The 14,752-nt window shown below is 38.4% G+C and overlaps 1 protein-coding gene across 7 annotated transcripts in view; it reads right to left on the bottom strand.

Annotated features, from left to right (window-relative positions):
* MYH10 (myosin heavy chain 10) overlaps positions 1–14,752 on the bottom strand; it is a 122,325-nt gene that overhangs the window by 51,983 nt on the left and 55,590 nt on the right. For 6 of the 7 annotated variants that reach the window (XM_043903808.1, XM_043903811.1, XM_043903807.1 and 3 more), the window contains 4 exons: positions 4,706–4,769; positions 2,779–2,877; positions 374–517; positions 57–152 (listed from right to left, as the gene is read on the bottom strand). In XM_043903808.1, the coding sequence (XP_043759743.1) occupies positions 57–152; positions 374–517; positions 2,779–2,877; positions 4,706–4,769 (403 nt within the window). Of the gene's footprint in view, positions 1–56; positions 153–373; positions 518–2,353; positions 2,384–2,778; positions 2,878–4,705; positions 4,770–14,752 lie in introns of those variants that run through there. The other variant, XM_043903813.1, reaches the window with a different exon arrangement.

Here is a 14,752-nt window from a genome sequence, read left to right on the forward strand (position 1 = left end):
TTGGAGAACACAACAGGCCACAGAAACAGAAATAAAATCAGTGTTCATCAGCCTACCTGTATTTTCCGGCATGGAGGCTTGATCAGTGTTTCGCTCCTTTTTGAAAGAAATATTTCCAAACTGAAGCACTGAAGATACCACTTTAAGCATTGCTATATGTTGATATAAAAAAAAAAATTAAAATATGATATCAAAACATAAAGGACATATTCTAATATATTTTGTGCTAAAAATTAGCTACACAAAACTTTTCAGAATTAAGAGGCAGGTCCCATTAATTTCACAATCATTTTCTAGTTTAGGTTATTTAACCCTAGTTTATAAGTCTTGGTAAAACTGAGCATCAGAATCTTATTAGAGAAATCATACATACACAGAATCTCTTCATGGGAGAAGCCCATTATATGCATTGCCTCCATCGTCTCCTGGAAGTTATCTTTGTCTTGTTGTCCCGGAATAGGAATATACCCATTAGAGAGAAATCTGTAGTTATTAAATCCTTCAAGGAGCAAATCAGCTGAAAAAAAAACATAATGGAATACAATGTAATAAATAGTCATCAACAGATTGAAGCACAGCCCCATCTTCAAACTGGACCCACAGGACAGAAAAACATCCAATCCACCACCACCAGACTTTTGCTTCCTTTACATTCTGACATTAAATACACAGACAATCTTCCATGAAAGAAAATTCTTCCAATGAAAGAAAATGATGATGTAAACAACAGAAATCTCAACAGGGGCTTTTGCAACAGTGGTTTGTACAATATTATATTTGAAATCAGATTGCTGGGAAATATCAATTTTCCAGGTAACTAAACTTCATTGTTTTCAGATTTAAATACTTTAGACATCTTTTGAGGAGGAGCCTTAAAACCCATATTCTATGTTCCTGGTGTAGAACATGGGCCCTCCACGTCCTGAGCCCAGCCAGCACCCTGGAACCCTTTCTCCAAGGCAGTCTGCTTAGTGGTCCATTTGCCTTTGAGAGTGATGTCTGATGCTGCACTAGTCTGACAGGGTATTATAACAGACGTGCCCACTGACTCTCTTACTTCAGGGGACATGAATAAGCGAGAATAAGCTCCTTTTCAATGAATGTGCTCTTAAGAAAAGAAGGAGCGTGCAAAGTAGTAAAACAGATGGTTTTTCCAACAGTAGATGTTATCTGTGCTTCTGGCTTTCTGTGTCACTGGCTCTGCTGCAGAGAACTTCTCCTGATCACACCAACCCCTTAATTCTTGTCTACATCACATGGAGCTTCCACTGGGTATTGACTGCTTTAAAAAAAAAAAAAAAAAATTCCTTCTTTTAAGTTATTTTCTTGATTCATTACTGCTTTCAGTCTGCCAGGCTGAAAATGAGGGTTTTCTTCCCTTCAGCATTACCTACTGCATAACCTTGAAATTTTAGTCTCTCAATGGCAATTACTCTATTTGCTGCTTATTTTTTTTTTGCCCTTGCAGGTCTTTAACTAATTTCTGGGTTTAATGCTTCCACAGATGATCCATGGTTAGTAAAAGCCTAGATCTCAAGTGAGAAAAGGATTGTAGGGTTTTATACGTCTATTGTGGTATCTAAATTACATACATTCTAATTCTAGAGAAGCAGCATTTACTCTGAGACTCAGAAGAAATGAAAAAGTTGTGCATCTTCTTCTGACCCAGCAAAATTCTGACCCAGGAAAGAACTTACTTTTTACCGTGTCCAACCCTAAATTTCTGGTCTTTGTGATTCACAAAATAAATAAAAATACAGACTCTTTCTACTGGAAGCATAACATACATTCATTTGTAAATCTAGGAACACACACATGTATTCAATTTAACTTTATTAAATAAATTTACTTTTTATTACTTTTATATTAACAAATTTTGAAACAAAATTTGTATAAAACACATCATATACTTTCAAATTTAAAATTATTTTAAAAGAAAAGTACAAAAGATAATATAACACCACCCATATGCCTGCCACTTAAAGTACCTATCCCATGGCTTGAAGTTCAATTTCACTTTCATAATTTAGCCGGCTAGAATTCTGGGGTGTGTGTGTGTGTAATTCTACAACTGTTTTCTTATTTAGCCGGCTAGAATTCTGGGGTGTGTGTGTGTGTGTGTGTGTGTGTGTGTGTGTGTGTGTGTGTGTGTGTGTGTGTGTGTGTGTGTGTGTGTGTGTGTGTGTGTGTGTGTGTGTGTAATTCTACAACTGTTTTCTTTCTGTGTGTGTGTGTGTGTGTGTGTGTGTGTGTAATTCTACAACTGTTTTCTTTCTCCAAAAAAAAGTATTATAAATGATATTCAACTGAACATAAAACAGTAAAAAAAAAAAAAAAAAAATCTGTAACTTACACTTCAGATGTTCTCCTGCTCCAGATAACAACTGGTTTAGCCGGCTAGAATTCTGGGGTGTGTGTGTGTGTAATTCTACAACTGTTTTCTTATTTAGCCGGCTAGAATTCTGGGTGTGTGTGTGTGTGTGTGTGTGTGTGTGTGTGTGTGTGTGTGTGTGTGTGTGTGTGTGTGTGTGTGTGTGTGTGTGTAATTCTACAACTGTTTTCTTTCTGTGTGTGTGTGTGTGTGTGTGTGTGTGTGTGTGTGTGTGTAATTCTACAACTGTTTTCTTTCTGTGTGTGTGTGTGTGTGTGTGTGTGTGTGTGTGTGTGTGTGTGTGTAATTCTACAACTGTTTTCTTTCTCCAAAAAAAAGTATTATAAATGATATTCAACTGAACATAAAACAGTAAAAAAAAAAAAAAAAAAAAATCTGTAACTTACACTTCAGATGTTCTCCTGCTCCAGATAACAACTGGTAAAAGATATGAAAAGTACGTTCATCTTTTGCTTGACGAACAGCACGAGATTTTTCCAGAAGGTCTGAGCAAAGGTGGTTAAGGTAGTTAAGGGTGACAATGAAAAGGTGGTCTCTTCTCAGTGCCTGTACACATTTAATTTGTAAGATTTTTCTTTCTTTAGTAACTAGTCTGCAATGAATCACTCTAAATGACTGGATTTTGTATGTGGAAAAAGAAAAGACATGCAATTTCTGTTTCTCACTAATCTTCTAGAACCTCTGAACTTGCAGGGAGCTTGAGGATCAGAGCGCTTCCCTCATCCCTCCTCCACCCACACTACCCTGACTTGGATTATGTTCAAAGAACACAGCTCTACACAAGGAGCCGTGAGATGCTATTAAAAAAGGGAAGCCAAGTTGTCTGAGGTAGAAAAGCCTTGAAACAGCAGACTTACTGCAATTTCACAAAGAAGGAAACCAGGGCACAGAGAAATTACTCAAACAGCACAGTCAGAAACCAAAACTTTGCTGGACTCCAACATGTGTGTTAACTCTGGTACCACCCCAGTCAGTCAGTACCTGTATGTCAGAACACCGCACCCCCGTGTGGGTATTTGGGGCGCGGATCTGGGGCCTGTTTGGTTTCTCTGTCCACAAGTCTGGATGCTCCTGGAATATCTCTGTGTTGACACTCACACTGGACTCCCAAGTCTCAGTTTCACTGCTTTGGGAGAGAATGACCTTCTCTGAATTAAATCTTCCTGGGGCCACCAAAGCAAACTGTGTATGTGCAAACAGCCTAATTGTAACTAAAAATTGGACTATCCCAAACACACCCTCCACATTTGGTGAAGAGTGCATGCACAAGAAGGATGTTCTTCAATATGAAGAGACTCTAGCTCAGCAGTCACCAACCCTTTTGGCACCAGGGATTGGTTTTGTGGAAGATGATTTTTCCACGGACCAGAGTGGGGATGGTTTGGGGATGATTCAAGCGCATTACATTTATTGTGCACTTTATTTCTATTATTATTACATTAGTTCCACCTCAGACCATCAGGCGTTAGATCTTGGAGGCTGGGGACCCCTGCTCTGGATCCATTTGCCTGTCATGTTCAAATGTTTGTTTTGTTTTCTGGCTCTGAGCATATTTAGAGACATAAAATATAGTTCTGAATTAACAGGAAAAATCTGACCCATCCCTGACCCGAGGGACAGAAACAATAACTATCACAAAGAGTATTAACAAGTATAGAGAACTGTCACCTGTTTATTTTCTAATTGGGACATTATCATTCAGAATCATTTCTAATTTATTCTTTTTAATCAAATTAATTCTCTCTATAGATCCATCATTCCTTAAGGCTATTCTATGCTTGTGACATTTCTTAGGACCAGTCTATGTGTTTGACTTTTTTTTTCCCCTCTGACTTTATTCTGCTTAACATCAACTGCTTCAACTCTGTAGATTATAAGGTTTGTTTTAATGGGACATGGTCACTCTACTAATATCAAAAGTAGATGGGGAAAAAATGGGCTAATACAGCAGTAACTGAAGATGTTTTAACATAAGGCATTCACCTAAATGTGCTAAGAGCACACAAACACTTCCTGGATCCACTTGCCTGTACAGATGCCTGTACAGATGTACAGGTGTTCTCACCTCAGTGGGACCCTCCACTTCCCCAGCCATGTGACCAGATCATGACCCCGTGCCAAAAACAAACAACAACAAAATATCACTTTGGAGTTCATATTCAGTAGTCAAAGGTATCTAAACAAGTCACAATTTCTCTGGGCTTAAGTTTTATCATCTAGCAAATGGAAGAGGCATCACAGAGGATGGCCACAAGGCCACAGGAAGATTAAATCATTCTCTATTTTGAATAATGCAATTATGAAAAAGGATACATGTTTCAATGTTGGCCCCAACGATATAGCCAGTTACATCGAAGTTGATCCTAATAAACTTGCCCTGAAAATAAATTACAAAAAAATTAAAAGCTGAAAATAAATTAAGGACACAGGAGATCTGAACACTTTAATAAATACGCCAAAGTTACTCTGTCATGTATCCACAAGTTGATTATAAAAATGGAATCTTAAATATATTATCCCAAATAAAAGGAAAAGAAAAAGCCTCAATAAACATAGGGCTGGGGTAGGTTACTTTACTGGACATAATAAAAATGAAATGCTAACCATTTAAACTTTTTTAAAAGCTCTTCTAAATAATCTGAAAGATTTTAATAGCTTTAAAAGAACACTGTATCCAGTCCTCTAATGCTAGATTTGAGAAAAGTGAAAAATAAAGATGATTTCCTAAGAAAACAGAAATTCATTCAAAGAAAAACAAAAGTTGAACAGACCATAAACACAGAAAATAATAAAATATAATTACCCCTTTAAAAATGATGGATTGGTCTTAAATAGTTTAGCAAATTCCTTAGGGAATATTGAATTGTCTTACTACACACATAACTTTCAGGGAACCAGAAAATAGTGATTCTTTCACAATCCCATTTTATAAAGTTATCATAACACTGAATACACAAGTTGGTAAACATATCATTAAAAACATATCAGAAAGCAAAATAAAAGCAAATATCTTACTTGCAAATATAGATATAAAAGGCCAAATTAAATAGACTTTGTAAAACCAAGGAACACAACAATGATCGAGAATCCCAGGAATGCTAAGGACTGATATTCGTAAACATACTACAACTATTCATCACAGGAAAAGGCAAGGGATGGGACGGCTTTCTCGATGGACGTGGACAAGCGGACTCTAAAATTTAAGGGAACTGAAGAAGACCTAAGGAAATCACAATGATTTTGAGAGCTCTAGGACTCGCACTACTTGATTTTAAGATGCTATAGGATAATTAAGACAACTATAGTATAATTAAGAAGGCGTGGTACTGGTGTATGGACAGAGATACAGATCAACGGAGCAGTGTGCAGTCCAGGAACTGAAAGCCTTGCTCTGCACAGGAAATGCATGGCCAGTCTGATACAGCTAAAGAATCATGCCGTCACAGTAACAGAGGCACTTTTCACTAAGGGTCTGCTTTGGATGCCACTAAATCCCAAAGTGTTTGAGAGGGAGGTAAAAAACATGATTCCTGGATGAAGTAAAAGCATTTTGTGAAAGACAGCCTTTTAGCACCTCTCAAACAGTTATGTATAAAGTCACTCACTACGTTTATAAATTATCAAAACATGGGTTAAACTGAAACAACTCTAGACAAGGGTCTAACATTTGTAACTGAGTATATGTGGACAACAGAATACATTAACAGAACATGAAACTGAAAAAGAGGATGGTGACACCAATATCAGCAACACCCTCAAGCTTAAAAGTGGATCTTTGTGTCACAGAACTTAAGGAGGTAACAATTTAAATTCTATCGACTACCACGCAAATCCATCTTTAAGAGGCTGCTGGTGAGCATTTAGCAATTACTTTCATAGAGAATTTGCTAATTACTTTAGAGTCACAAAATAAAAATGACAATTTGCTTGCTTATTTGGTTAGTTTTATTTCATGAAGGGAGAGAAAGTTTTGTTTGGATTTTTTTTTTAAACAGGAGAAAAAAACTTTTCCTCATTTTCAAATGGACTAGTGATATTATGTAAGTGGACTTAATAATAACAGTTAATACAAATAACAGTTTACACAAATAACACTTAATACAAATAAAATGGTTAAAGCACTGAGAGATGCCGACACAATGCCCCCCAACCCCAGGAGAAGCAAGGCCGTGCTTTTTGAGCACCTGTAGAAGAACAACGTGGCCCAAGCATGTCCAGGGGACTGAGGCAGCGCTAAGGGAACAGAGAAAGGATTCCCATAGAGGGGAAGATCTTTTTCGATCTGTAACTGTAAAACCTTTTCAATTTTAGATTCACAAGCACCAATTAGAATGGTCAATCCAATGAATCTCTTCATTGCCACCATCAACTTCCTTTTAATCACTTTCATATACAATTTTGCCTTCAGCATTTGTCCTTTTATAAACGGATCCACAAACATCACAAAAGATCAAAGAGCACTGTCACTCGGTCATTCAGAACACAGTGGTCCAGATTCTTATTACAACATTATGAGTGAGGAAATTCTTCCTCTGGAAAGACTGACTGGATGCCAAAGACACATTTCCTTTTGGTCTTTAGAAATACATTGTTCTTGAGTCTGAGAAAATTCAAGGCTACACCATTTGGAGACTCACTCTGCGACTTATTGAACCAAGATCACCATCATCGCTAAGAGTCTACAATGCTGCCTCTCTCTCTGCATTCATCTTCTCATTCATCTAGTATTTGTGAAATGTGTTCCTCTGTCACTCTTTTCTCTTGGCCATTTTGGTGAAAATTTTTGATTTTTCAACTATGTTCACTGAAAGCTAAAAGTAGACTAAAAAATGCTCTCTGCAGCACTCTTTCATACTTTCTTGAAAGATAGTGCAATTCTTCGGGCAACATAAGAAGCAAACTAAAGGACGATACAGTAGTCACTGTGATAGCATCCTACTAGGCAATTCCATTACTCTTTATTATTCTGGTCTTGTTTTAACATTGTTGGGGATAACTGATGAGTAATGATGAATCAATTCCCAGGATGATGAAATATCAAAATGTTACAAAATACAGAAAAGATTACTAATATATCAAAGTGATTGTGAGGCGAGAGTAGGCCTTCCTACTTGGTAAGATTATCAGGCCACCTGGATACAACCAATTAGCTTTCGCTTAACACTGACCACTGTTTGCCAATTAGGACCAATTAGCTTACTTAATACTGACCGCTGTTTGCCAATTAGGAAATTAGGAAAGGGGCGGAAACCCCCAGGAAAGTCCCGTGCGCGCGAAAGTTTTGACCAATGAAATTGCTTTGCAAACGTGTAACCAATCCGCTTCTCACCCTATAAATTTGTGTAACAGCTTGGGCTCGGGGCTCTCTGACCCACACCACTGCGTTGGTTGCGGCAGAGTCCTGGCTCGAGTCAGTAATAAACTTCCCTTTCTGCGAGTTGCATTGTCTTGGAGGCCTTCTCTCTTCCCACTCGGGGATTCGGACATCGGGCATAACAGTGATGAGATTACTAAAACCCTTAATTTTTCTTAGATTTATCTCATGGTCCAAAGGAATCATATGGTAATTATGAGAGAAATGAGTTTTACTCTGTTTTTTAAAATAAGTCAATTCCATCTTTGTTATGTAGAAGATCCTTAAGAAAGAATAAAGTTTAAAAACTGACAGTTCTTACAGAGAGTTAGAACTGTTCAAAAAAGAAACAGGTCCTGATGGTTAAAATGAGGATTATAATTCTTTACAACTTTTAAATAGCTGTATCATTTATACAATACTTCACTGAGCTAAAAAAAATAGCTATTTTAAAAGAGAGTAGTCAAGATAATGTTATTACTTCAAAACTGCAAAGAATACACTGCCAACCTGCTGCTCAGATACTTTTCCAAACTTTTAACACTGTAGAAAAGTTAATCAAAATCATATCATACCACCTAATTCTTGCTGAGTATTTCACTTAAAACTTTGTTGTATAGTAATAGAAACTTTCAGCTTTCAATAACCTAATTTCTTTATATTAATCTACATGCTGTTTAACCTTTCAACTTCTTATATTATTTTCTATTCCCTTTTACCACTCGACATCAGAAGTTCAAAATTCATTAAAAAATTATTTATTTGGGCAAAAGGACAAAGTTACCATACTGGCAATGTTGAACTCTAATAACTTTAAAATCGTACACTGAACATAATCCATTTTATATTTGGTGAGCTTATTTTTTGTTTACTTCATGGGCGAATATAAACCAAAAAAAGGAAGTTACATAAAAAAGGAGAAATTGGAAGGAAAAAAAAAAAACACCCTAAACTGGGCTTCTGAATAGGTAACCTAAAAAGAAATGTCTCAAAGATTATTTTAGACATGTGATAACTTACTTGGATAAACAAGCAAAGTCACCAACACACAACATCTAACTTGCATATCAGCTCCCTAGCCATCGGTCCACATTCCTTTTCATAACCAGCCCCTATAGTTGCTCTAACCATTACAGTTAGTGCCAGAGAAGTATCTTCTGGCTGAATGAAAAGGGCCAGGCAAAAAATCATGAAGAAAGCAGGGAGAGTGAGGAGGCCTACACGTGGAGAGGGAACAGAGTGGACAGGGGTGTCCCTCCAGCCCTCCCCTGACCCCAAAGGAAACCAGTACCTCCTCACATACTGGAATCAGTTCCCTTTCAGAATTAACATCTTTGTTAACATACAAATCTAGACCAAAGTGGAAAACAAGTTGAGTTTTACTATTTAAGTGGGTTGGGTCCTCGAATCTTTTAAACATGATATGAAGAAACTTGTGGAAGATTTTGTTGTTGTTCAGTCGCTAAGTCATGTCCTAAGTCAGGACTCTTTGTGACCCCATGGACTGCAGCATGCCAGCCTCCCCTGTCCATCACCTTCTCCCAGAGTATGCTCAAACCCATGTCCATTGAGTCACTGTGAAAGATGTCTGCTCTGTATCTGATTCCCACACAGGTCAGATTGGGGTACTCAGAATATTCAACCAGGATTTCGTCAACAAAGACAAAAACAAAGGAAAAAGCAAAAACAGGACAAGTATTTTACGTTATGTATGAATGATAGAGGATGCATTTTGGAGGAGGAGCTAAGATGGTGGAGGAATAGGACAGGGAGACCACTTTCTCCCCTACAAATTCATCAAAAGAACATTTGAACGCTGAGCACACTGCATAAAACAACTTCTGATCGCTAGCAGAGGACATCAGATGCCCAGAAAAAAAAAAAAAAGCAGCCCATTGTCTTCGAAAGGAGGTAGGAAACAATATAAAAGATAAAAAGAGAAACAAAAGAGCTAGGGACGGAGACCCGTCCCGGGAAGGGAGCCGTAATAGAGACAGTTTCCAAACATCAGGAAACCCTCTCACTGGCGGGTCTGGGGGAAGTGTTCGAATCTTGAATCTCAGAGGGCAACCTAACTGGGAGGATGCATTTTGACGCCATGCACATTGTGCTCCGATCCAAGGACAACTAAGACAGTGTGTTACCTGCAAGAGTCTGAACAGCAAAGACAGCTAGCATCCTCTCTTATGTAAAACTGAAACTGTTAAGAATTTCACTCAAAAGAGGCAATAGGACAACTTGGATATTTTGATACTATTAAGAATATCTTAAAGAATTTTATCCCTTCTGAATCGACTTTCTAGAACTTTTTCTAGTGGGTGGTTACGACATATCCATAGTAATTAAACCTACATTGTTAGCACCTTACTACAGGGACAATGAGTCTTCATGCTCTGAAAATACTTTTTTCCCTCTTTCTAATTTGCATTTAAAGTTGTTGTAAGATCTGTACTTTACTAGAAAACACAGTAGCCTAGACAGTGCGCTCTGTGTGTGAGTGAGTTTGCTCCAGGAAGAATCTCCAGTCTGGAGCTAGCTATTTGCCCTAAAAGGGAAAACCCATTCGGGAAGTAATTAGCCAGGACGCAATCCCGAGGCCAGATGGCTATTTTAAATGCTCCAGCTGTTTTAATCTCCGAACTACACCAGAAGCTTTGTTACTTAGTAAAAATGAGTTTTCTTATGAATTAAGTGGCCTTGTTACTTAGTATAATGGATGTTTGAAATTCCTGGGGGAAAATGAGTGACATTAAGAGCCCTGGTCTGACTGGAAACACACAGACGTCCGCCAGCCACTCCGGTGTGGGCCGGTGTCAGGGCTGCAGCAAGCCCCAAGGGCTGGGAGGGCAGCAGCTCACTTGGAGGATGAGGGATGCCCCGTGTAGACCACATCCTGTCTCGGATGCTGTCATGTTGGCCTCAGTAAGTCTTTATGGAAAGTCTGGGTGAGAGTACTAAAGACAGAGCAACGACTGTGTTCAATTTACCTACAAAACTGATTTTGGTGCCTGCTGGCTAATACAGGTGAGGGTACAGAACTCTGACTCACTTTCGTTGTAACTTGGTAGCCAAGCAGTAGGGAGGTCACCTGGAGCCTGTATCTGGCTCCAATGATTAGAAGCTAATTAGCTATTAATACCTCGAGGTACATAACTTGGGAATTGCCAAACTGGCTTAAATCTTTGCAAGGGAAGGAAAAAAAGAGAAAAGAACAAAAAGGGAAAAGATTTGAGGAAGTATGGAAAGTGATCCCCACTAAAACTTTCTGAGGGAAGATGTATCTGCCGATACAATCATTTTGAAATTGAAATCACTGTTTCAAAGTTTCATTACAAGAGATTCATTTTACATAAACCTCTCCATCTGGAATCCATCTGACTTCTCCGTAAACAGAGAGCTGGACTAACTGTGAACAATTATTTTCATAAGGGTAATGCTCTCCTAAAGAATCTCCCCTAACACAAACCATATGCTAGTCTTTGAAAAAAAAAAAAGATATTCTTCAGGAAATTACTCGTCTATATCAGATCAAAGAAATGAAAACAAATGGATTCTAAAATTTATGGAATTTATAGTTTCAAATATTTTCACTGCAAGCACGTAGCTTTAAATATGACTACATGGAATTCCACTGGGCATACAATTTATCTTTTAACATCACACTGCTCTTTCATGTTGATGTCCAACACCAACCCCAACCCCAGGCCTGGCCTAACCATGGTGCCAGAGCCTCCCTCCTGGCCAGACCCCCACACTTCTAAATCTGGGGCATAGGCACGATGGAAAACAGTATAGAGGTTCCTTAAAAAGAGAAAAGCAGTTACCATATGATCCAGCAATCCTGTTCCTGGGCATTTATCCGGAAAAGATGAAAACTCTAATTCAAAAAGATATATGCACCCCAATGTTCATAGCAACACTATTTATACTAGCCAAGACATGGAAGCAACCTAAATGTCCATCAACATGTTTATCAACAATGGATAAAAATGTGGTATGATACACACACACACATATACACATACACAATAGAACTCATTCATAAGAAAGAATGAAATTGCCATCTGCAACAAGATGGATGGAGCTAGAGATTATCATACAGAGTGAAGTTAGACAAAGAAAGACACATATATGATACTGCTTACATGTGGAATCTAAAAAATAATGCAAATAAATTTATTTACAAAACAGAACCAGACTCACAGACATAAAAAACAAACTTATGGCGACCAAAGGGAAAGGGAGGACAGGGATGAATTAAGAGTGTGGGATTAACAGATATATACCACCACATATGAAACAGACGAGTCACTAGGATTTACTATGTATAGCACTGGGAATGATATAGGTTAATATCTTGTAATAACCTATAACAGAAAAGAATCTAAAAATATATATATATATGTATAACTGAATCATTTTTGCTGTATATCTGAAACTAACACAACGTTGCAAATCAACTATAAAAAAAAAGCAAAAAAATTAGGGCATGCATATTCCCAGAGAGCCTGGCACGTGCAACATGCTACCTGAGCTCAAATGTATGTGATGGCAAATGATCAAAAAGTTAAAACCCAAATGAAGGTGAGCTCTGTCCACTGATTAGTCCAAGGGTCTAAAAGAGTGTCTAGCACTTAGTAGGCAACCACACTGTAAATGAATGGATTCCACAAAGACGTCTACACACCTACTATGTATGTGGGAGGCACAGAGCCAGCAACTAAGGATCTGGAAAGCAAGATGGGAGGGCCCCTACCATCAGGGATCTTACATCCTAGCAGGAAAGAAACCACAGGTGAGCACAGGCAAACCACAGACTGTGGGAAGTGCTATTAAGGAAAACAGCAGAAGGCTTGGAGAGAGAACACAGGGAAACCTCCTCAGATCTGATTTAGGTTCTGAGAAAAATGAGGAGTATAGGGGACAAAGATGAAGAAACTTGGACAGACTGGAAATATGTTCTGGAAGTGGACCCACAAAATTCACTCCTGGCCTGGACATAAACCATGACAAAAATGCTCAATCAAGGATGACTCCTAGGTATTTTGGTTTTCTAGGTTTTGTTGATTCTATTTTGTTTTACGCTTAAGCAACTGGGTGACTTGATTGTATCATTTATTCACATAAGACTTACAAAAAGATACTTTGAAAGAAAAAGAAAAAAGTTCCATTTGGAATATGCTCATTTGAGAAATCTATTAGACATCCAAATGGAGATAACAAGCAGCACAGTGACCAGCAAAGCTGCTGCTGCTAAGTCGAGTCAGTCGTGTCCGACTCTGTGCGACCCCACAGACAGCAGCCCACCAGGCCCTGCCGTCCCTGGGATTCTCCAGGCAACAGAACCGGAGTCGGTTGCCATTGCCTTCTCTGACCAGCAAAGTATAGGTGCTTAATTAACAATTAACTGAAATGCACCACAAAAAAATCCAATCATGTAAAATTTGAAAATGAGTCTACACTGGCTACTCTCTAACGACCTGAGAACCAGGGTTGGCAACACCCACTGAAGACTGCTAAAATGTTTTAACTGAATGTGAAATGAGAGTTGATCAATGGAACAAATATTGCTAAAATCAACCTTCTTATGATATTGTGCAGTTAACACCTTATGATAATAGCAGCTGGTTATGAAACTCTTTCTTTAAAAAAATACTAAACATATCAACACAAAGTTGACTTTCTAAAAATTAAAACTCAAAGCCAACAATTTAAAGGCATCTTTGTTTCTTGGTTGAATGATTAGCTATGTCTAACAACACTGCCTTAATCAAAAATCTTTTTTAAAAGGATTAGCTTTTGCTATGTTAGATGGAGCATACTTAGTGATGATTATTCAGTAGCACAAGCACTTTGAAAAGTAGAACTTCAGCTGAATCAGGGTTTGTTGAGAATTTACATTGATGGGTGATTCTTGCTAGAATCAATTTTCCTGGAAACAATGTAAGAAATTCTTCCCACCAGTAGAATGTAAAACAAGTTCCCACCAGAATAATCTTTATCAACCTTTGGACAAGCTGTGCCAATAACAAGCATTAAGGGGACCATGTACAGTTACTGCTTTACAAATGAATTTCAAAAGGTGATTACCTAATTTAGACTACCATTTAAAGGAGCACATCAGGGATGGGGAATAAGTGTAAATCTATGGCTGATTCATATCAATGTATGACAAAACCCACTGAAATGTTGTGAAGTAATTAGCCTCCAACTAATAAAAAAATTTAAAAAAAAAAAAAATAAAATAAAAAAATAAAGGAGCACATCAGAGCAGAGTTTCTCAACCTCCATATAACTGATGTTTGGGGATAACTCTGTTGTGGGACCTCCTGTACATTGCAGAACGCTCAGCAATATGCCTGGCCTCCACCCACGAGATACCAAGTGTAGGAACCCTAGGGGATTCCAAATTGAGAACCACTGAGCTACAGTAATGCAAATTACAGATTTGTTATTTTAGACACTAAGTTGTGTCTGACTCTTTTGAGACCCCATGGACTGTTGCCCACCAGGCTCCTCCATCCATGGGATTTCCTAGGTAAGAATACTGGAGTGGGTTACTATTACCTTCTCTAGGGGATCTTCCCAACCCTGGGATTGAACCTGTGTCTCTAGCACTGGCAGGCGGATTTTTTTTTTTTTTTTTTTTACTGCTGAGCCACCAGGGAAGTCCGTGGAACTGAGGCCTCTTGCCAAAAGCTACCCGAGTAACAAGCTGGGAAGCTAAGCTCCTCCAGCCTCAGCAGCCTTCAGATGCTTAGCGCTAGCCAGTCACACGGTAATGACGACCTCCTGGCAGACCCTGAGCCAGAACCAGCACCCAGCAACATTGAGACAAAAAATGCTCTACATCACTAGGACTTACGGTATCTGGTCACAAAGCAGTAGACTCTAATACAGAGTTACCTGTCTCTCTGTTCCAAACACAAGATCCCCATCAGCTGAGTCCTTACCTTTTAATAATGGGATCACCACATTCTAGACCAAAGGGCAGGACTAGTTAGTAG

Source organism: Cervus elaphus, chromosome 5 (genome assembly GCF_910594005.1).
Source record: "Cervus elaphus chromosome 5, mCerEla1.1, whole genome shotgun sequence".
Classification (NCBI taxonomy): domain Eukaryota; kingdom Metazoa; phylum Chordata; class Mammalia; order Artiodactyla; family Cervidae; genus Cervus; species Cervus elaphus.